At 38.3% G+C, this 25,398-nt stretch overlaps 1 protein-coding gene across 2 annotated transcripts in view; it reads right to left on the bottom strand.

Moving 5' to 3' along the window:
• Window positions 1-25,398, bottom strand: part of LOC139471224 (ankyrin repeat and KH domain-containing protein 1-like) — a 220,333-nt gene that overhangs the window by 27,705 nt on the left and 167,230 nt on the right. Inside the window, exons 3-7 of one of the 2 annotated variants that reach the window (XM_071253516.1) lie at window positions 4,858-4,919; window positions 3,165-3,246; window positions 2,788-2,832; window positions 2,491-2,535; window positions 2,156-2,227 (exon numbers count right to left, since the gene is read on the bottom strand). In XM_071253516.1, coding sequence (XP_071109617.1) covers window positions 2,156-2,227; window positions 2,491-2,535; window positions 2,788-2,832; window positions 3,165-3,222 — 220 coding nt within the window. In that variant the 5' untranslated portion in view covers window positions 3,223-3,246; window positions 4,858-4,919. Of the gene's footprint in view, window positions 1-2,155; window positions 2,228-2,490; window positions 2,536-2,787; window positions 2,833-3,164; window positions 3,247-3,577; window positions 3,598-4,857; window positions 4,920-25,398 lie in introns of those variants that run through there. The other variant, XM_071253517.1, reaches the window with a different exon arrangement.

The raw sequence follows: 25,398 nt of genomic DNA, 5'->3' as shown, positions 1-25,398 counted from the left end.
ACAGCTTTGCTGCTACATGTTATACACCATTTGAAAGGTCTAATCCTACTATTTATACATGTGAAAGTTATGTTGATCACATTATTTAAATAATGCATTTACAACTAAATTAAGTTCGTATTAAAATACAAAATTCCAAGCAAACACATCCAAAACGTCCAGGTTTAGGACCAAGGAAGAGAATTTTTCAGGATTTTTGGCAAATATAAGATTTCATAAAATCCATTTACCTATTTATTTTTTATTTTTATTGTTTACGTAATTGGAATCTTTTTTAAAAAGGATTTTAAAAAACATCAGTCATCATCAGTTTCCCGGTAACAGCGGCTGTCCGCTCAGTAACATGAAGAAATACCTACGTTTTCGAAACTTCGTATGAATAACCATGACTGTGCCATGTGACACACCATTATCTACAAAGGTTATTTTGTCATCTACACGATAGTAAACTCGCCTACAGTCTTTACCAAGCTGTAACATGCGATTCTTGTGCATAAAAATTGGTTTCTGATAACGCTTACTTTGCGAAATCTCCTACAAAGTTCGTGATTGGTCAAATTTAAGCATGTGACCTAAGGCAGCCAATCAAATTACAGCAATGGTTCCGTCCTCGTGTATGATGAATTTCAGATTTTGACGAAAGGTTTTTGTTAAGTCGTGTTATTCTGAAGGTTTTAAGCAGGACATTTGGATCTATATTCAAAATATGAAACTTCGTGGATGTATCGTGCTAGGTTACGAGCTGTGACAAAGATTTTTATGCATATATTTTGGCATTTAATTTCGCAACCGAGTCGAGAAATCGAGGCAACGAAAGCCAAGATGTAATTTGACTAACATTACACGCGATCACACGAAAAATTGAAATTAATAACTAAGACGTAAGTTTTGACAACTTTTAGATACAGTTTTGTTGATTTTATTTATTACTTTGTATAATATATTAAAAGATTTGATTTAAAAGATTAATCTTGCTCTTTGACTTGTTCGATGTGGACCCATTGTCATAGTGTTTGTCCAAGAATTTGAATTTCAATAACATTGCGGGAAATAGATCATGTGAATAATCTTTTAATCTGTTGATAATAAATTGAAATACAATAATCATAAACTTAATAAATGACTTATATGCCAGGTAGGTTCATAAAGTTATATATACTATTTTGATGTGACTTCAGCTTGGCCGGTCTACCAGCGTGCGGTGTATGGAGACTCGGTGTTGAAACCGTTAAATCGTGTTTGTAAATTTGTTTTTGCACGTATTTATACATATTATTTCTACATGCAAGTCATAATTATCAAGAGACATACTTGTCATTCACTTCCATCGATACATTAAGTGTACCATAGGGGCAAGAAGGTAGGGAAGTCACCATGCCATTACAGTTTTAGGTGTGCTCTCGCATCATATAGCTGGATTATTGCTGAGTGAGTCATTAAACAACAAACAAACAATAAACTGATTGTTGTTAAAAAACAAATCTACAAAATCTGTATATTACATTTGCAGTTTCATCCAACAGTCGCATAAAAAACACACGCAAATGTGAAATACAAAACAAAGCCGTAAGGTATAATTGCATGTAGTAATGAAACGTTAATCACAAACAGCAAGAACCAATATTGAGCCCAACACAACTGAAGGAAAAGTGAAGGCTCGAGGGGAGGTAACTCTAATCGGTGACGGTGACATGTTGGAGAGCACTCCTGGTAGAGAGACACCTGTTGGTTCTGTGTTAAGGATGGAGGATAGGCGGACATTTGCACTTTGTTATATCAGGATAAAAAATGATTTGAGTGTGTTCAAGCAATTGATTAGCAGTATCGATGTTTTGTCTTCTGCATTCACACTGCAATAGTGAGAGTTTAATACACATATTTAAAAACAGTGTGTTATGTCTCGATGACTGCTGGAATCCATACACACTACCTAACTCATCCCTTACCGACGTGTCCTTTGTTAATGAAGAACAACTGAAAATACTGAGCGTCTTTAATACAATATTTGGGTATCTTCTATGTTCTTAATCTATGGATGAAACAATTATGTTTGACTTCTCAGTTATGTGCCTTACAATATGTCAGAAAATATAAAAATATGTTTGTGCAAATTGGCTCTAGGTAATATATGGGAAAGAAGTAATAAAATACTTACTGTGGGTGGTGATATTCCCCATACCACCATGGACCACAGCGGCAACATTCTGCTGTTTTACATGATCCCCCCCTAAAAGCACACAAAAACATCAATTCGTATCACCAAAATATAACATGTTTCTTCACATTATGATGGCCTTGATAAACACTTGGAATGTACATGATAATGGTTATGTAATTTGAAAAGAAAAACAGTGAGTGTATAAATATATTGGATCATAAATGTAAAGTCAATTCTTCAATACTGATCAAACAGCTTCACATGAGGTAACGACCAAATAGTGGTTCTATCTGGTACAAACTATACATTTATAGTGCTGAGGTTATGTTTACCTGTTACATTTATGGTGTGGGGTACTGTGGCTCCATCATCCCCTCCTAAAAGCAAACAAAAACATCAATTCATATCACCAAAATACAACATGTTTCCTCACATTGTGATGGCCTTAATAATCACTTAGAATGTACATGATGATGGTTATGTAATTTTAAAAGAAAAACAGTAAGTGACCATACATAAAGTTTCATAAATGTAAAGATAATACCAATCAAACAGATTCAGATGAGGTAACGACCATATGGTTGGTTCTATCTGGTACAAAACATTTATAGTGCTGAGAGTATGTTTACCTTTTATTGTTATGTTGTGGGGTACTGTGGTTCCATCATCCCCTCCTAAAAGCAAACAAAAACATCAATTCATATCACCAAAATACAACATGTTTCTTCACATTATGATGGCCTTCATAAACACTTGGAATGTAATAACAATCGTTATGTAATTGGAAAAGAAAAAAAAAACAGTAAGTGTAGAAATATGTAGGATCATAAATGTAAAGGCAATTATACAATACCAATGAAACAGATTCAGATGAGGTTATGACCAAATGGTTGGTTCTATCTGGTACAAAACATTTATAGTGCTGAGAGTATGTTTACCTGTTATATTTATGTTGTGGGGTACTGTGGTTCCATCATCCCCTCCTAAAAGCAAACAAAATGGTTACCTGCCACTGTTCTGTTGTAGAATACTATGGTTCCATCATGTTTTTGTTTTGTTGTCATCCTTCTTTCACCAAGGCCCCACTACTGAAATACGAAATATTTTAGTAAACTATTTGAAACTAAGGTTGTTTATTTGTTGTCTTACTCAGAACACAGCAATATTCCAGATATCTAATGGCGGCTTGAACATACAAACCAGTACTAAAAAATACTCAAAAATAAGAAATATTACTGGAATTGTGTAGATCATATCTCTACGAGGGCTCGATTTAGCTATATAGCACATGCAGCTGTGCAACATTTGAAAAAAGCAACCTAATATTAAATAATGTCTACATGCACACAGTGCTCGTAAGAACATAGCATGTTTTTGCGATAAAACCATGAATTGTTCACACAGCAGCACACTCAATACCTTTAAGCTATAGTTACCATACGACATCACTAAGCCATGTGTAATTATGTTGGATTATGCTGGATGGTCTGGAGGCGATACTGCCAGTGTAATATCGCGAAGATGAGCACCTACAACTCCAGGTTGTTGATGTGCCATGTGCGCTTCACGTCGGGACCACAGCCCTGAGGTCGCTGTTCCTTTACAAGCGCATCCCACCCCTGAAGAGAGGCGTTACGAACAGGCGTGACGTTGGTGACAGTTCTCGATTCAAAATTTGAAAACCAAACAAAAGAACATTCCGGAATGTCTAATACTATAGTAATAGACCTCTCTTAATATTTATGCATGACCCCAATATATATATATATATGTGTGAATCATATATGATAGTATGTAATATTTATATTAGTGTGACGAGAATAGAAATCAATATTGTATTCAGAAAAAGCACGAGTACTTCGTACTGAAACGTCATTGTAGCTGCGATAAAATCAATAGTTGATAAGCAATATTCGCTCATCAGTTTTGCAAAAACATGAATGAAAATTATTACTTACGGTGAACAACTTCCCTATAACTTGTCGGATGGCTGCCAGTTATCGTTTCCGCAAAGATAAATCGACCGGAACAACGATTTATCTCACTTCGCATCGGAAACGCATTCGAGGACATGGCGATGCTCCGATGCCATTTTGAAAGCTTGCGGGGATAACCTCGGTTTGGAGTTTGACACCAGGGTCACGCATAAATATTAAGAGATGGCTATAGATGGCAAAGATTGTATGCCAGTACCTCTCGTGGCTTATGTAAAGTCTCTTCCACTGAAGCAAGAGATGGACAATGATTTTGACGGAATCAGTCGTACAGCCGGTAACTGTCGTTTGTAATGCCTCGTGTTAAACTTTTCGAGGTTGCATGATCAGAAAACACATTCAGACATTCACATTCGCGATCTCGTAAGCGACACTGTTTGGTCGGATACAAGGTCATTCCCATGTCACCTATAATGAAATGTCCTTAGACCAAAGTGTAGCCGTAGAGAGCGCTAACATTTGAATTTAATGATATTGGTGTTATTGCTTCATCTTTCTTGACTGGATATCATGACATGCCAGAAGCAAAAGTCAACAACTACATTTTTCTCCGTTCCAATTAGGTCTTCAGCTGTTGTAAAGTGAATCACAAGGCAGTCAAAGAAGACACAATTTATGAATAAAAACTTCTTTATTTCACTGTAATAGCGACAAACTAAAGGTGTAGTTTATAAATTTGACTGTAAACCAATAAACAAAACCTACTCAATAAACAAATGCTCCAAATTACTCCAAATCGTCAAACTGTAGATAATATACCCGGTACTCTGAAAAAGAAAAGAAACGCAAAACATATATTTTTGGCCATAAACGCAAAATAAGTGGACCAAGAGGTGCCAATTAAAGAGGTTGAATGTGTTATAGCGTCAGTGACAAATTTCCCGGATCAAAATGATCACAACAAGGACATGCAAACCTTTAGTCGGGAGACACGTACGATTCGGACAAACGCACCCAGTGCATTACCCAAAGTGCCATGGTGCTGCACGCACTACATGTGCAGCAGCATTATGAACTGTATTAAACTGCAGGGGTTTTGATTGCCTGGCATCTACGTCAATCGGACAGTGACAGTTCAAAAACATGCCAAGATTAACAGAAGTGCAAAGAAACAACGTCATAGGCCACTTGCAGGCAGGGGAATTCCGATCAGCTGTAGCCAGGGTTTACAATATAGCGCCCTGCACCATGACAAGGCTTTTGGATCAGTTTCAACAGCATGGGCGAACTCGTGATCTGCCAAGGTCAGGACGACCAAGTGTAACCACATCCGCCCGAGATGGCTACATCCGACTGCGCCACCTACCCGAAAGGACGACCACAGCCACCTCAACCGCATCCAAAATACCCGGACCGCACAGAATCTCCGACCAGACCATACAAAACCGTTACAGAGCACCAGCAAGACATCCTGTTCGACCCATCATATTAAGTGGACAACATCGTCATCAACGACTGCATAGGTGTCGTTCACACAGAAGGGGCCACAACTGCGATGGAGAGATGTCTGGTCCATAAAAAAACGTCTACACTTATGGATTACCTATCACTTTGGACTTCATCTAAGTCAATAAGTCAAGCTAAAAAAACAAAGATAACCTGTACAAAATTATATTAAAAATTGGTCTTCTGAATGGGGATTCAAAATCAATTAAAAAAAACCCATTAGAATATTATAATAATTATTAAGAAACAAATATTTGCCAAATTATACGCTCGAAATGCACCTACATAACGAAAGCACTACTTTCCTTAGAAGGAACAAAATTCCTTGGAGCTACATTTGACCAATAGCTTACACGGAAATCCCATGTGCTTAATTCATGTTAAAAAGATCTAAACCTCATGAGGGCCATTGGTGGTACAGACTGGGATGCAGACAAACAAACCCTTTTGAACATATACCAGGCACTTATACAATCTAATTAGGTCTGTGTCGCGCTCTGGTATTAAACTCCATATCAATTATTAATTATGATAAGCCAAGCTCCATACAATATGAAACACTTAACTAGTCATGGAGACCTGGTCCTACCAACACACACTGCTACTATCAGACTCCACCTCAAAAACTACAAAGAAGGCAACAAATGAGCCTCAACTACTGGGCTAGAACCTAACATAAATAATTTTGTGGTCAGGATTTCATCAAGGTCATGATTCGTGTCAACCACATAATCTGACAAATAGGCAGGTGAGCGTCGGCGCCTGGACGAAAACCGGACAGGGCACCCGTCTTGCGAGCGCAACCGTGTTTCTCCGGGTATATTATTGTCATAAAATTCCAAGTTCATAAATAGGCAAATTACTTACAAATCCGGCTTGTCAGACCATAAAAAGAAGACGAAGAAGTCTCCGGTAGTCATTCGAGACCATTTAATGACAGTCTATTATTTCATCATAATACAGGCAAGGGATGGCACTTTGGCAACACACGGACAGCACGTGGCTTCATAAAAAAGTATGTATCGGGTGCATGTAATTGTTGAACAGGCAACGGAATGACAGACAAATGAAATTACACCCCACGGCGTGTACACAGCATCGGCAATGGGCGAAAATCCTTACTATTCCTATTATTACTGAACAACATTCATTCAATTACCAATAACCAACCCTATCTACAAAACAATAACAATAAAATATCATAACACAAGCACAACCACCCTTATAAAGTTCAAAACATCACAAGAACCATCTACCTTACACGCCTCATTAAACTACTCCACACCCATAACCTAAATAATGTTCCACCTGCTGCACTACCAAACACATACATACAGAGACCATATGGTCTCTGATACATACAAATCCCCACCGGGATAGACATGTCACTACACACTACAATCGCAATCCAAATTAACAATAACAGCAAAAACACTACAAGAGTACTCATCACATAAATCGAAACTCGCCTTGAATGTACATCAACCTATTTTAATAACTTCTAATTGCCATTTAAAAAAAAAACGCTCATTCTAATTTCGTTAATCTATTGGCTATATCAGTTATATTATTTAAATCAGTTAAGAAATATAAACAAACAAACTTTTTCATTATTTCAGACTCGCTGAGCTCTGTTAAAGCAAACTCTCTAAACCCCTGACTTAATCAATAATATTATACATCATCATTTCAACATCAGATCTAAAACCAATAGGTAACACATTAACCTTATGGAAATGGAATCCCGCGGACCTGGCAGTGAATCTACAAACCCATACCAAGCAATAAATTTCACTACGGGAGAGGCCCACCTAAAAGACCCAATGAAAAATAGTATCAAACTTCAAACTTTTCAAATTATTTTTCAAAACACTAGATCCAAACAAATTCCAAGTTCAAATAACACAAATTTTCCAATTTTACAAGTATTTCCAGAATTCTCCGTGGCATAACAAATTTAAACTATACATCATACAAACAAAAGAGACACACTGATGGCAACTGCCCCCAATGCAATTCACCCAAGGATCTAAACCATGCATACTGGTGCCCCCTGTAACATGCTCACCATCCCCGATTTTACCATTCTTTTCCTTTACACTTTAAAATCTTCTGCCTTTACTCTTAAGTCCAATATTCTTCCGCCAGTCTTCACATCAATAACAAATTTCATAAAAAAATGTCATTCTACGAAATACATCCCATAGATACATGTATCTATCTATCTATCTATCTATCGTTTCATTATTATTAACCTATATATCATTACTCAGAATATTTACCGTAATACTACTATTTTCCATACATACTAAATAGAATACAACTCCTCTACATCCACGCCAAGTACTTTTCAATATCTGGTATATAATTAACAACTTCTCTGTAATTTAACATATTACTTAAATGGGCACTACCTTAAGTTATAGTTTTTTGACCAGGTGTTTCATATCTTTATTCTCTATGATTATATATTATTCCTTGAAGCTACCTGTCCCCATTTACGAAATTGAAACTTTCTGAAGTGGACTTAAAACACCTAAATGATGACGATTACTTAGTTTTGTTTGACAACGATATGAAGACCTATACCGAAACGTTTCTATTATAGTGTAATAAAGATGTTGTTATACATAGATTGTGTCCATTTTGGTCATCCGTCAACTTCTAAGAAATCAAACAAAACATGACAGTCGTAATTCTGTAGGCAGCGGTGGAGACCCCTGTTTGTTCAAATGTGTCCGTTTCGTCTATGGTCAATAATGCTGGCGGCCTAGATAATATTGGGCGTTCTGGAATTACACAAAGTGTAGGAAATAGTGACTGAATTACGTTTAACGCCGCTTTAAACAATGGACACGGAGCGGAGCGGAAGCAGCCCACACTGCATTCATGAATGATTTAAGTTTGTTTTACCAATTGGCTGACGACGGAACCATGTGACTTTGTTCCACGTCGTTTCTTTGTAATATTTTGTAGAAATGATATATGGACATGGGGGTTTATGGGTAATAGTATAGGAAATTTAGGCATTTCTAATTTTGTCTGCAACTGCCTATGACTATTCACGTATGGAATATGTGTTTTACATCATCCCGTTGACCCGCGAAGATCCGGGTCTGATCTTCAGAAACACATGCGTGCCGTAAGAAGCGACTATGCTGGTCGTAAGAGGCGACTAACAGGATCAGGTGATCAGGCTCGCTAACTTGGTTGATGCATGTCATCGTATCCCAAATGCGTGGATCGTTGCTGATGATGTCAATCACTGGATTGTTTGGTCCAGACTATTATTTACAGAACGACGTCATATAGCTGGAATATTGCTGATTACCATGTTAAACAACAAACAAACATATACATTTCCGTTATATTGTTAGTTATTTAGTTTTCTTTGAAACAAATGCCCAAAAGTCATAAAATGTGTTAGAAAATGTATCTCAATAATGAAAGTGAGACGCGTGACCTGAATAGTCTACTGTGGGTTTCGATAATATGAATTTGGTAAGTATGACGGTAACCACATATGAGGCCAAACAATTACATTTTACTGATATTCCTCATGTTTCCATTCTAAATATGTATCAGAAATAGTTACTCATCATTTTATGAATTTTTAAGGTTATCATCCCTAACTCTTAATAATTTTTATTGCTTTTTTGTGTCCTACATTTACCAAGAGCGCCCTGTCGGGGCCGATCATTAACATTTTGTGTCTGCCGAAATTGGTTCAAAAGTCTGCAAATCGCAGACTGAGACACAAAATATTGGTCACCTCTAGTTGAGTCCTACCAGTTTGAAGCATGCCAATAGCCATGATGCATTAGGCGTTCATCATTCTTAATCTTATCAAATATACTGCATAAAAGAAAGAATGAAGGGCTTACCTGTTATAATGATTACATCTTGTACGAGCTTGTAACAGTATATCATCAGTCAAAAGATCAGCGATACTAACCAGCTGTGACCAAGCACTGCCTGAGTCCAGTAATAGCTCTAACTGCAGCACCCCATACTCCAGTCGCTGTCTTTATAGTGTTACCTTTAGTTACAATAAGTCACACGACCAGACCGGGTTTGGCCACAAGCGCTGTATACAATTGCAAATGCGCCACGCCTGTGCGATCCAACACAACAGGAGAAACATATGACGTCATACTGGTGACAGGTAGAGATATAAATTCATGTTCTGTGACAACAGCACTGGGCCTTATTCCCATGAACGGCCCTCTACAGTTTTTTACTATTTTTAATAAATTTGTAAATGCATCGTACCAAATGTATATGACTATGCCTGTTCGATGATCAGATGATACATGGCTGCTCTTCTGCGGTTTTAGTTAATCTTTTAGAAGTTGTTATTGACTTGTTCATCCTCTCTAATGTATCATGTAGTGAAACTATTCAATTCCAGCTTATCGGTGTTTAAATCTATTATCATGCAATGCATTCAATAACAAATTCCCCTTTACCAGTTTAAACCTGAGTGATGTGTTGACCCATACAACCCTAAGTGAGGCCCAAATACTACCACCACTGGCAATCAAGATGTCCTAGTTAAATCATGATTTCACAATACGACATTCTAATACATTGCTCTCATTTGCAGATCAGCTATGATTCCAGTTGAATTGGCATGGGATGCTATCAGCAACAATTAAATCACAACTAGTACTACAACAAAAACTACAATAAGGCTGTCGACATGTCACATCAGTACAGGGGGCAGTGATTGGGAATTATACAATGTACACCGGTATATAGAGAGTGTACTTGTCACATCATTTCAGGGGGCAGTGATTGGGAATTATACAATGTACACCGGTATATAGAGAGTGTACTTGTCCCATCATTACAGGGGCCAGTGATTGGGAATTTTACAACCGGATGGAATGTTTGGATCGTACCAGCAAACATTTCAACTGTCTTCAATACTGTCATGCTTTGAACACGATAGCGCTACTTGACGGGGTTGACCTACGAAAACAACAGTAGCCGAGGAGATGAATGTTGAAGGAGATGAATGGCAACTGACTGATCAGTTTACTTGGCTTTTCCCGATGAACGAACGAATCAGTGTCTCTTTGGAAAGATAGGTAAACGTTTCACATTGCATAATTTTCATGCTCATTCCTAAAAGCAAAATTCTTATCAAAATCAAAAGTTGTTTGTAGAAATGAAATGCATTAATATATTTTGTACATTTAAAGGCAAAGTATCATCACATCAATTAAACATTTGCGTGTTCTATTACGATAGTGTGAATGTCCTTAACTTTCCACCTTAACTTTATAATATCCTTTACATGATGTTTTCATTTCAGGTTGGAAAGTAATCTAAATCCGATGTATCCATCCAGTGGCGTTACACAGAGATTCCTATCTGCTAGTCTATTTGATCGGACAAAATGTAAAAACGCCAAACTCCATTTCACCTCTTACACAAAAGGCGAATTTCTTGTTAGCATTCAACACCCCAGTTGTAATAAATCACTTTGAACTGAAAACATATCACCTGATTTGTTTAAAGTGTCTGCAGATTTATTGTAACCAAAAAATGTACTTCGAATGACTATTTTTAGATTGGAACATGGATAGTTTCCCCAGTCAGTTGGTATCATAGTTCCGATACACAAACAGGGCGTCTCAGATAACACTGACAATAACAGGGGCATTACACTGTAAAGTGTTACAGCAAATTATTCATCTTTATCTGTCTGATTTACTCAGTTGCAAACTTTGTCTCCCTGTAAGTTGCGTTTGTTTTCTCTTTGATATTCAAGGCAATTCATACGGCGGCCATTTTGCGAACTCTAAAATGGCACTTGAGTGAAGTTGACAGGAGGTATTGAACTGACTACATTCCCTGCATAACACTGTGGATCGATGTGACGAATGAGTCATGCTTTCCTCGGGAATAGCCACTTCTCCTGAACACGTAATGTACCACAAACCTGTTTCTTTGTGCGGCTCAACATGCTTAAACATGTCCAACTTTCTGAATACAAATACTTCTCGCATAGTGTGTCCCATTGACTAAAACCCCATTAAAATTGATTATTCACAGGCCACTGCACATATGAATATTACCTGTGTCGCTGTTTATCTAACACTTGTACATAGCAGTGTGCTGATATCAGGGTGTCACCCATCTTGGAGAGAGAGAGTGAGTGAGAGAGAGAGTGTGTGTGTGTGAGAGAGAGAGTGAGAGAGAGAGTGTTAGATAGAAAGTGAGAGCGAATGTGAGAGAGTGAGAGAGCGGGAGTGAGAGATCAGAGAGAGCGTGCGTGAGTGAGAGTGTGAGTGAGTGAGTGAGAGTGAGAGTGAGTGAAAGAAAGTGTGAGGGAGAGTTAGAGAGAGTGAGAGAGATAGTGTGTGAGAGAGGGAGAGTGCGAGAGATTGTGTGAGAGAGATAGTATGAAAGAGAGTCTGTGAGAGAGAGTGAGGTAAGAGAGTGTGTGAGAGCGGGAGAGTGCGAGGGAGTGTGTGAGAGAGCGAGAGTGTGAGAGAGAGAGTATGAGAGAGATAGTATGAGAGAGAGTCTGTGAGAGAGTGAGGTGAGAGAGTGTGTGAGAGAGAGCGTGTGTGAGAGAGCAAGCATGAGAGAGAGAGTGAGAGAGAGAGTGTGTGTGAGTGAGAGAGTGAGAGAGATAGTGTGTGAGAGAGGGAGAGTCCGAGAGAGAGATAGTATGAGGGAGAGAGTGTGAGAGAGAGTCGGGAAAGAGAGAGTCGGTGAGAGAGAGTGAGGTGAGAGAGGGAGCGTGTGTGAGAGAGTATGTGTGAGTGAGAGTGTGACAGAGAGTGTGAGAGAGAGAGAGTATGAGAGAGAGAATATGAGAGAGAGATAGTGTGAGAGAGAGTCTGTGAGAGAGCGTGTGTGTGAGAGAGAAAGTGACAGAGTGAGAGAGATAGTGTGTGAGAGAGGGAGAGTGCGAGAGAGTGTGAGAGAAAAAGTGTATGAAAGAGAGTATCAGAGAGAGATAGTGTGAGAGAGAGTCTGTGAGAAAGAGAGAGAGTGAGGTAAGAGAGTATGAGAGAGTAGGGTGTGTGGAGAGAGCAAGCATGAGAGGGAGTGTTAGATAGAACATGAGAGAGAATGTAAGAGAGTGAGAGAGAGAGAGAGCGGGCGTAAGAGAGTGAGAGAGTGTGTGTGTGAGAGATAGTATGAGAGAGAGTGTGTGAGAGAGTGTGTGAGTGAGAGTATGAGAGAGAGAGTGAAAGAGAGAGTATAAGAGAGAGTGTGTGAGAGAGAGTGAGAGAGTGTGTGAGCGAGAGTGAGTGATAGTATGAGAGAGAGTGAGTGAGAGAGAGTGTGTGAGTGAGAGAGAGAGTATGAGAGAGAGTGAGAGAAAAAGAGAGTGAGTGAGAGAGTATAAGAGAGAAAGAGAGAGTATAAGAGAGAGAATGAGTGAGAGAGAGTGTGTGAGAGAGTGAGAGAGAGAGTGTGAGAGAGAAACTTAGAGTGAGAAAGAAAGAGTATAAGAGAGAGTGAGAGAAAGAGAGTGTGTGAGAGAGAGTGAGAGAGAAAGTGTGTGTGAGAGAGAGAGAGTGCGAGAGAGTGTGGAAGAGAGTGTGTGAGATTGAGAGCTATAGTATGAGAGAGAGTGTGTGAAAGAGAGATAGTATGAGAGAGAGTGTGTGAGAGAGTGAGAGAGAGAGTGTGAGAGAGAAACTTAGAGAGTGAGAAAGAGAGAGTATAAGAGAGAGTGAGAGAAAGAGTGTATGTGAGAGAGAGTGAGAGAGAGAGTGTGTGAGATTGAGAGCTATAGTATGAGAGAGTGTGAGAGAGAGTGAGAGAAAGAGCGTGTGTGAGAGAGAGATAGTGTGAGAGAGAAAGCGTGAGAGAGAAAGTGAGAGAGAGATAGTGTGAGAGAAAGAGAGAGTGTGTGAGAGAGCGAGTTTACCACGGTATGGTATGGTGCTGACAAAACACTTGCCCATGATTCTAGGATCCCTGAACGCCTAAGAGGCGCAATTCTTCAAAGCGAATTGCGACGCCTGAGACTCTTTTTGTCCTGTAATATTCTATGGTGTTAATCAATGACACAACGTAAAGAAAACATACATCATTCAACAGCTTATTTCAGTTGATGCCAAATAATTTCATATTATTTTTTGTTATCAAAACGGTTTCTTCTTTCGTGGGCATAACAAATATAAGAAACTGTAAGATTGTACCAGGAGACTTGCTTGATTGCGTGACATGGTGGCATACACGTATGATAGGAAAACATTTAGAATTGATGTGTATCTCTCTCGGAGAAGACAAATTACACGTACCAAGAGTTTGTTACAGTTACAAAGAGAAGAGCCGTTTTCAGTTATATGAATGCATTGAAATATACCTGTGCCGTAATCAGAGTCCTTTGTGCGATTCCGACCACAGCATTAGATTGATAATGGAAAGGGTATCCTCTATTGTACCTACAAAGTTGTGAAACAAAAGCCTGGAGCTGTTGGAATAGTCCTCTAAAGCTGACTTTTGGAAAGTTGACTATTGGAAGTCACCCCTCATACAGTCTTGTGGAGAGTCACAAAAGAACCCTCAGAACTCTAAGCATACCCCATTCCCGTTTTTTCTATCTTGCCAAATGGGACATTCATGGTCATCGTTTTTGCTATTCATTTGATGTCCTCTCCGAAATTTCTGCAGCTGGGAGTAACTTCCCAGAATGCAACAACAGCCAACATCTTTGTCCACTGCATTGAGGAAGACCTGTTTAGGTAATTATTTCTTCATTTGCGTAGTTAATTTGACAATGATAATCCGACTTGACTTAGTATGTCGTAAAGTTCAAAAGGTTTTTTACATAGCATATGGAGTGCATCATTCTTCCAAAGATACACTTAGAGACCAGTCAACTGAGGATCCCACATTTTTGTTTCATTAACTATCTAACACCTGGAAGACTGTAGCCACATTAGTCTTATTACTCATTCTCAATCATTTGTCACCACTCGCATGTTTCCGTTACCTACATCAAGGCTCGTCCCCTTCCCGTAAGCAGCTATACGTCGAAACGGCGCAAGCCTATTAGATTGCGTGTCAGGATATCGGTACTTCGATCAATATAAATCAATAGTTTTTAATTCATTTCGGCAATATGCGTTTGCTTAAAATACTTTGGAAATATGTCGATTGTCAGATCAGGTGCGCTCGTTTGTATTCAGGTAACGCCCCCACTTGACTACGACATCCGTTCATTGGAGTTATAACTAGACCTGGATTTCCAAAACATTATTATGTTTAATATCCCTTGGTATACTATACCAAGAGTTGAAAAATGTATTAAAGTAATTAACTAATCACTGATTTAAAAACATATTATTCACATACCTATTAAACTTTCATTATTTGACATTGTGTTGTGGACATTTCAGACCCTTTGCGATATTTACGGATTTGATTGTGTAACACACCAAGTTAGCTAATGATCCTGTAAAGGTATAAAAATACCTAATTAATTCTCAAAAAAATTAATTAAATATATGGTGTACTGAATTATTATTATTTGTAAAAGACGACATTTAACAATAGAGATGGCTGAATTTTCTCAGGTCATTCAAAAGTGTCATGGTATTCATGATTCATATCAAAAGCACACAATTAAAGTCTATGTCTGCTCAGCTGAGTTTAGACACCTGTATCAAATGAAAACTTGTATCAAGAAATACAATCTATATATATGACTTTGTCAGACATATATATTTTTTGGGTATAAAGTTAATGTATACGAGCTTGCACTGATATAATTAGAGACAATCTGCTTCCACAACGAGTGCTTTTACGATGTTTTACTTTGCTTTGTTTTCATATTAACGGGTGGATATATGTGGGTGGATTATAAACATAGGGCAGTGGTAATATATGTAAAACGCCCCAAATATATATTTGGTGGTTTGCAGGTTCTCTAAGATATGCTTACACACACTCCTCTGTGTTATGTCAGATCCGTGTCACATACCTTTATCACAGTAACAAGAGTTAACTGAACAGTGAGATAAACAACTGATTCATCAATAACATTCAACTAAATGATGATTGGTATACCCCCCAAATCAAGAACGCAAAGATTTATGATTCCAAAGAACTCTTTCGAAATATGAAAAAAGAAAGTCGCGCATCAAAGGAAGCTATCGCAGAGAGTTCGGCAATTAGATACAGAAATTATTAATGAAAACTTAATGTAATATATATTATGGGTTTATAAATGATCTAAATGTATGACGTAAATATATTTTTTTTTACACCTGTAAGAGATTATGCTACTCGCACACAATGATTCCTTTAAATACCAACTATACAAAAGATATTTATGTTGTATCCATCACGTATACTTTGTCATCTTCCCGAGGCAAGGGGGTTAACTGACTATGGAAGTCTAGTTTTCAACCTTCCCGAACAAGGCTGGAATTTCGTGGCTCGATCGCAGTGCCACCAGTGGCGATGACAAGTTATGTCCCTTCTGTGTCCCTCCTTTTGAAATCAGATTCCACTCTCATATCACTTGCATTACACTCCGGCGCAGTGATGACTTAGCATAACACCACTCCCACAGGTTTATTTGCATATCACGTGATCGGACTTTTCTCGTATTTTGTAAGCAAACGTGATTATTCTGAAATCAGATCAAACTGGCCTAATGCAAGCCTTTCGGAGCCCATTACATATTGTTCAGGACATTTATATACATATGCTACTACAACTGCGACAGTGAGGTGCATGACAATTTGTCTCTACACATCAGTGTCGTTAGTTTTCCGTAGGGCTTCGATGACAGCACGTGGAGCCGTACAACCAATGTAAACAAAGGATAACTACGCAAATGGAAATAGTTTTTCCTTTTTAAGGGTATTTTGTCAGTGACATATGTTTGTATAATTGTGTATACTCGTCAAAAATGAAACCGATTAGAAACATATGCAATATCTTGAGTAGACTATGTAACATGTGACGAATCGTCACATGGCGCTGGCCTGTGGCAGAGGTACTATGCTGGCCGTGTCACATGAACCTGCATTTGCTTTAAACAAAATGGCTGCGCCCGGTCAAGACGTTCTGATCGATTATCAAAATCGTTATTATAATGCAATGGGTCTTATCTCGCAAAGTACATCAAATCACACGAGCACTTTGAATTAAAACGTGAAAAGATTTGGAAAACTTCTGTCGACGCCCAGTTGACGGTACACATGCTCTGCAAACCTTGCAATCTACCGAAAGCTTCACGGCAGTCGCCATGTTGTTTGATTTTGATTGAACTGTGCATAGAGTTGTTAGTCCAGCCAAAATATAACTCCACAATTCCAGTCTGGTTGGCCAAGGTGGAAATTGGACTTTTATGGGAAGATGCTACTTTGTACTCAGCTACGTGTCTTTACATTAGTTAATAAGACTGTAATATATCCTTTTTGTCTTAACACATTAAATTTGAACGAGCTTTGTATATTCAAGCTTGTTTGTTGTTTAACACCGGTCCGAGCAATATTCCATCTAAATGACGGCTGCTCGCACATAATCGAGACTTGGCCAGGCAAGTCAGCAGTCTGTGGCAAAACATTTTGGGTCTAACAGCCCGAAAAATGTCTCTTAACATTTTTTTGGGAATCCCCAAGGGGTTTGAATGTTAACATGGCCTCACCATGTTGCAGTATATTGTTAGATATATTTCTATACATCTCTAGACATGGTGGATATGGCATTCATTCATAATTGTATTGTAATTCATTCATAAAAAATCATGTACTATTTGTCAACACTGTCTGGAAAGGATAGATTCAGTCATATGATATAAATTAACTTTATAATTGTTTCAAGCAAATTTGAAGTAGTTCGTGTACTTTTTAGTACGCCAATATCAAATAGAGGGACTTGAGTCTACATTCGGCTCTTCCCGAAATGGGACGAGTTGGTCACGAATGATTCTCAATAAATCGTTGCATTCGTGGCGCAGGCAATGCTGAATACAGACCATGGTAATTTCAAGGTGTAGTGTGCATTAAATGTGGGATCACATCAATAACATTCACAACTATATGATGATTGGTATACCACAAATCAAGAACGCAAAGATTCATGATTCCGAAGAACTTTTTCGAAATTTGAAAGAGGAAAGTCTCGCATAAAAGGAAGCTATCGCAAAGAGTTCGGCAATTAAATACAGAAATTATTAATGATAACTTAATGTAATATATATTATGGGTTTATAAATGATCTAAATGGGTGACTTAAATATATTCTGTTTGTTTACACCTGTAAGAGATTATGCTACTCGCACACAATTTATTCCTTTAAATATCAACCATACAAAAGATATTTATGTTGTATCCATCACGTATACTTTGTCATCTTCCCGAGGCAAGGGGGTTAAATTACTATGGAAGTCTAGTTTTCAACCTTCCCGAACAAGGCTGGAATTTCGTGGCTCGATCGCAGTGCCACCAGTGGCGATGACAAGTTATGTCCCTTCTGTGTCCCTCCTTTTGAAATCAGATTCCACTCTCATATCACTTGCATTACACTCCGGCGCAGTGATGACTTAGCATAACACCACTCCCACAGGTTTATTTGCATATCACGTGATCGGACTTTTCTCGTATTTTGTAAGCAAACGTGATTATTCTGAAATCAGATCAAACTGGCCTAATGCAAGCCTTTCGGAGCCCATTACATATTGTTCAGGACATTTATATACATATGCTACTACAACTGCGACAGTGAGGTGCATGACAATTTGTCTCTACACATCAGTGTCGTTAGTTTTCCGTAGGGCTTCGATGACAGCACGTGGAGCCGTACAACCAATGTAAACAAAGGATAACTACGCAAATGGAAATAGTTTTTCCTTTTTAAGGGTATTTTGTCAGTGACATATGTTTGTATAATTGTGTATACTCGTCAAAAATGAAACCGATTAGAAACATATGCAATATCTTGAGTAGACTATGTAACATGTGACGAATCGTCACATGGCGCTGGCCTGTGGCAGAGGTACTATGCTGGCCGTGTCACATGAACCTGCATTTGCTTTAAACAAAATGGCTGCGCCCGGTCAAGACGTTCTGATCGATTATCAAAATCGTTATTATAATGCAATGGGTCTTATCTCGCAAAGTACATCAAATCACACGAGCACTTTGAATTAAAACGTGAAAAGATTTGGAAAACTTCTGTCGACGCCCAGTTGACGGTACACATGCTCTGCAAACCTTGCAATCTACCGAAAGCTTCACGGCAGTCGCCATGTTGTTTGATTTTGATTGAACTGTGCATAGAGTTGTTAGTCCAGCCAAAATATAACTCCACAATTCCAGTCTGGTTGGCCAAGGTGGAAATTGGACTTTTATGGGAAGATGCTACTTTGTACTCAGCTACGTGTCTTTACATTAGTTAATAAGACTGTAATATATCCTTTTTGTCTTAACACATTAAATTTGAACGAGCTTTGTATATTCAAGCTTGTTTGTTGTTTAACACCGGTCCGAGCAATATTCCATCTAAATGACGGCTGCTCGCACATAATCGAGACTTGGCCAGGCAAGTCAGCAGTCTGTGGCAAAACATTTTGGGTCTAACAGCCCGAAAAATGTCTCTTAACATTTTTTTTGGAATCCCCAAGGGGTTTGAATGTTAACATGGCCTCACCATGTTGCAGTATATTGTTAGATATATTTCTATACATCTCTAGACATGGTGGATATGGCATTCATTCATAATTGTATTGTAATTCATTCATAAAAAATCATGTACTATTTGTCAACACTGTCTGGAAAGGATAGATTCAGTCATATGATATAAATTAACTTTATAATTGTTTCAAGCAAATTTGAAGTAGTTCGTGTACTTTTTAGTACGCCAATATCAAATAGAGGGACTTGAGTCTACATTCGGCTCTTCCCGAAATGGGACGAGTTGGTCACGAATGATTCTCAATAAATCGTTGCATTCGTGGCGCAGGCAATGCTGAATACAGACCATGGTAATTTCAAGGTGTAGTGTGCATTAAATGTGGGATCACATCAATAACATTCACAACTATATGATGATTGGTATACCACAAATCAAGAACGCAAAGATTCATGATTCCGAAGAACTTTTTCGAAATTTGAAAGAGGAAAGTCTCGCATAAAAGGAAGCTATCGCAAAGAGTTCGGCAATTAAATACAGAAATTATTAATGATAACTTAATGTAATATATATTATGGGTTTATAAATGATCTAAATGGGTGACTTAAATATATTCTGTTTGTTTACACCTGTAAGAGATTATGCTACTCGCACACAATTTATTCCTTTAAATATCAACCATACAAAAGATATTTATTTTGTATCCATCAAGTACACTTTGTCATCTTCCCGAGGCAAGGGGGTTAAATTACTATGGAAGTCTAGTTTTCAACCTTCCCGAACAAGGCTGGAATTTCGTGGCTCGATCGCAGTGCCACCAGTGGCGATGACAAGTTATGTCCCTTCTGTGTCCCTCCTTTTGAAATCAGATTCCACTCTCATATCACTTGCATTACACTCCGGCGCAGTGATGACTTAGCATAACACCACTCCCACAGGTTTATTTGCATATCACGTGATCGGACTTTCCTCGTATTTTGTAAGCAAACGTGATTATTCTGAAATCAGATCAAACTGGCCTAATGCAAGCCTTTCGGAGCCCATTACATATTGTTCAGGACATTTATATACATATGCTACTACAACTGCGACAGTGAGGTGCATGACAATTTGTCTCTACACATCAGTGTCGTTAGTTTTCCGTAGGGCTTCGATGACAGCACGTGGAGCCGTACAACCAATGTAAACAAAGGATAACTACGCAAATGGAAATAGTTTTTCCTTTTTAAGGGTATTTTGTCAGTGACATATGTTTGTATAATTGTGTATACTCGTCAAAAATGAAACCGATTAGAAACATATGCAATATCTTGAGTAGACTATGTAACATGTGACGAATCGTCACATGGCGCTGGCCTGTGGCAGAGGTACTATGCTGGCCGTGTCACATGAACCTGCATTTGCTTTAAACAAAATGGCTGCGCCCGGTCAAGACGTTCTGATCGATTATCAAAATCGTTATTATAATGCAATGGGTCTTATCTCGCAAAGTACATCAAATCACACGAGCACTTTGAATTAAAACGTGAAAAGATTTGGAAAACTTCTGTCGACGCCCAGTTAACGGTACACATGCTCTGCAAACCTTGCAATCTACCGAAAGCTTCACGGCAGTCGCCATGTTGTTTGATTTTGATTGAACTGTGCATAGAGTTGTTAGTCCAGCCAAAATATAACTCCACAATTCCAGTCTGGTTGGCCAAGGTGGAAATTGGACTTTTATGGGAAGATGCTACTTTGTACTCAGCTACGTGTCTTTACATTAGTTAATAAGACTGTAATATATCCTTTTTGTCTTAACACATTAAATTTGAACGAGCTTTGTATATTAAAGCTTGTTTGTTGTTTAACACCGGTCCGAGCAATATTCCATCTAAATGACGGCTGCTCGCACATAATCGAGACTTGGCCAGGCAAGTCAGCAGTCTGTGGCAAAACATTTTGGGTCTAACAGCCCGAAAAATGTCTCTTAACATTTTTTTTGGAATCCCCAAGGGGTTTGAATGTTAACATGGCCTCACCATGTTGCAGTATATTGTTAGATATATTTCTATACATCTCTAGACATGGTGGATATGGCATTCATTCATAATTGTATTGTAATTCATTCATAAAAAATCATGTACTATTTGTCAACACTGTCTGGAAAGGATAGATTCAGTCATATGATATAAATTAATTTTATGATTGTTTCAAGCAAATTTGAAGTAGTTCGTGTACTTTTTAGTACGCCAATATCAAATAGAGGGACTTGAGTCTACATTCGGCTCTTCCCGAAATGGGACGAGTTGGTCACGAATGATTCTCAATAAATCGTTGCATTCGTGGCGCAGGCAATGCTGAATACAGACCATGGTAATTTCAAGGTGTAGTGTGCATTAAATGTGGGATCACATCAATAACATGCAACATATATAACGTTTATTCTTTACAGATTCTTTTTAAAAGACACAGATGTATTATATTGCTTGATTTGATGTACGTTGCTGTCGTGTTTAAAATTCCCACCTAGATGTGCACGCATTCTAACAGTTCTGCCATAAACAACGTTACACTGGATACATTCTATTATTTAGTGTGTCTTCCTGAAAAAAAAACTGACAAAGTGCATATGTCGTGTGTCTTGCCTGCTGTTTGTATGTCACCCTTTTTCAGTATTACACAACATGGACGTTCCATTTTCCATCTTTAACAAACAGTCATATGATATATAATCAGAGGAAAAATTACAGAAAGCATTTTTTCTCAGCATTATCCTCTGTGATTGCTGACGAATTCCACAATATGTTCAAATGTGACGACTTTATGAATTAGATACATAGATATATCGAATCGTATTCTTTTATGTTTCTCTGTTACAAATAAAGTCTGTCTAAATTTATTACTGAAATGTAGAACAAAATATAGACCGTACCCGCTATTGTGATCATGTTATTACTTGTTTTGTAATTGTTATAAATATATGCTCTCCCGCCGTAGTAGGTGATTTGAGAATGAAGAATTGAGAAGACTGTTATACGTCACCTGTTTGTATGACTTCATTTGAAGTTGCATGCATAAGTGATTGACTCATATTACACACATAAAATTGAGACTATTGTTGAGACTATTTCTCTCCTTTCTTAATTAGTTTTATAATACTTCCCCAAAAGTCGAGAAAACGTCAGAATACTTGCATTTGATAAGAATGGGTGAGCATGATTCTTGCTTTTCTTGATTAGAGTTTATACCTGGTTACCATTAGTAAAGGACATATTCACAAACGAAGACCTTGATTTTTACGTTTTCCGGAATGTAAAATGTGTCAATTCTTCGTCACTTGTAAACAGTCACTTGTAACGATCAATTGATAAATTATCAGTGTTTAAAAAAAAAAGAAGATTATTACCAGGCTGCCAGAGGCAACCTATAGACTTCAGAAGCTGTGGGTCCTGACTAAACTCTTCAGAACCCATTAAAAACAGCAGCTTATTGTGATAAATAAATTGACACACAAAAACCCATACAAGTTTGTAACAATGGGCACAAAATAAAATCTACCAGCCTACTGGCAGGCGCTTATTTCAAATACTGTAAATAATACACCCTTTTTATCAATTAAATTATGCTTTAAGGAACGTCTGTTTGTTATTTAACGCCACACTCAGCAATATTGCAGCTATATGACGGGGGTCTTTAAATAATCGAGTCTGGCAATTATGAAAATCGAACTATGACATACAATCAACCAAGTAAACGAGCCTGATCACCAAATCCCTACAGAGATTTACATATCATGTCGTCGCTCATACCTAGACCGCCCCGTGAAGATCCGGGGTAGAATAGGCCTACAGCAACCCATGCTTGCCGTAAAAGGCGACTATGCTTGTGGTAGGAGGCGACTAACGGGATCGGGTGGTCAGGCTCCTGACTTGGTTGATGCATGTCAGAGTATCCCAATTGCGTGGATCGATGTTATTGATGTCAATCACTGAATTGTATGGTCCGGACTCGATTGTTTACAGACCGCCGTCATATAGCTGGAATATTGCCGAATGCAGCGTAAAAAAACAAATAAACAAACAAACAGAACAAGTATTCTAACCCGGGTCTTCATGTGTTCAAGATGCGGTTCACGGCCATGTGGTGAATCAAACCCTGTTCGTCAGTGTTACGAGCGAATTTGTTAACCACAAGGCTACACCGACACTTCTCATTAACAGAGAACACAGACTTCAATACCCTGAAACCTCAATATTGCGCATTTGTTTAGAATGAATCAAGGGCTACTAAACGACCACTGGTGTATTACGTTGTGTGTATAAATATCTTGCGTATTGTGAAGCGACAAGGAAGTGACACCAGGTGCATGCTGGCCTAAATAGTTACATGCAGTGTGTGACAGAGCGAGAGAGAGGCCGTGCTCAAACAGTCTGCTTCGCCGAGTTCTTTGATGAAACATAGCTGGTACACGTGAACAAGATACCTTCCTTTTTGAAACCGGGTTGTCTTAAACTACCACACCGGTGCACACTTTACAGTGATAAAGTGGGTTGGGACTAACGCTGCTTTAAACTGAACTATTGCGTGGTGCTACCATCTAACAAATGTGATTTAAACATATTATTATTCAATAAATGAACCTGGACTGTTAAATAAGTCATCTGACTTATGTTAATACCGCTCCAGTGCAAAGTAACAGAAAGAAAATCATATTTATCAAATCTATATTCATTTTCTATCTCGGGGCGATCGGGACCGGACAATAGGCGTGAGATATTGATACTTTCAAGGTAACGGGGTTCGAGATATCAAGGTTCGGTTATATATACGAAACTAGATGCATGGCAGGGATTCATATGGTTGTTGAAAACATACATAGTGGAGATACGTATGATGACGTGGCGTTTAACATATCTTTGCAATTATATGCATTGATAGTGAGTGAGTGAATTGGGTTAAACGCCACTTTGAATAGTATTTGAGTCATATCACGGAGTGTCAACTTCAACTACAGAACTGTCTGCAGGAATCAGAGTCCGTTGTACGATTCAGATTATGCCATAAGCATGTTAGGTTGTTTGTCCAGCAACAGTCCAGCTACATTGTATTTGACGTCCCTCTGTGTACATTAACTCATTTTCCTAGAATTCTGCCACCTAACAACATAATCTTTGTCATGAAACCTGTTTTGCTGTGAATGCCTTTATTGTTCACACAGGTGTGTAACCAGATCAACAGGCTTGTCAAGGACGGGTGGATGTAAGCGATGAAACCTTCCGCAGGGAAAGCGTTCTGGGGTAATGGAATCCTGATGAAACATTCCACCACCTGGCATGATATTCAACACAGAATTATCCACTCGGACAGAATTATCAATGAATATATGTTATAATTCCACCAGCGATAGAAACGGACAGCTAAAAATATATAAATGGTGGAACCCCATAATATTTATAATTAAATTTAGGGTAAATAAATGAAGTTAAGGTAGGATAAACATTTATATTTAATGTTACTTTTCAGAAGAAGTAGTAAATGAAATTGAATGAATGTGAAAGTAAAAGGTAACATAAAAAACCACGTGTTTGCAATCTGTCACGTGATGTAAATCAATTTCCTGTGCATGAGAAATAAATGAGAAGACTGATCGTGGATAATTACGCCGTCAACTACACACGTTTGACAGAAAATTAAAGTATGGAAGTCTACGAATATACCATGCTGCACATATTCATATAAGATGGCACTCATCCATTGAAGAGCGCAAGATTTGGATGAAGACGGCATAAAGTTCGATGGTTCGAGAAGGGAACTAGCTCCGCTTGCCTAATCAAAAGTTCGAGCTGGGCCTATATTCGAAACCAATCGCACTTGTTGCAGAGATTATGTTCTATATAAATATACCCGTATCAAGAACTACCATTTTGTATACACAAAATGAGTATTGTGACTTTTAATTAGATTACAGAGTGCAAATGCGAAGTAACTACTGCAGAACTCACTTCTAGGAACCTCGCAAAACTAGGTCGTGGGGTCATTAATATTCATGAGTCATTCCTTTTATGGAACAGGTTCCCGGAAAGGTTTGAGGTCATACTTGTAGGCTGGTATCATGTCCGAGTTCGATTCAAGTGTAGACAGAGTTTTCAGGTTTATATCACCACCGACATGTATGATTAGATTGATATGTTATAC

This window comes from Haliotis cracherodii, unplaced genomic scaffold (genome assembly GCF_022045235.1).
Source record: "Haliotis cracherodii isolate W230 unplaced genomic scaffold, xgHalCrac1.p SCAF_22, whole genome shotgun sequence".
Classification (NCBI taxonomy): domain Eukaryota; kingdom Metazoa; phylum Mollusca; class Gastropoda; order Lepetellida; family Haliotidae; genus Haliotis; species Haliotis cracherodii.
The sequence above is the reverse complement of the archived record's forward strand: the minus strand, read 5'-3'. Positions and strand labels throughout refer to the sequence as shown.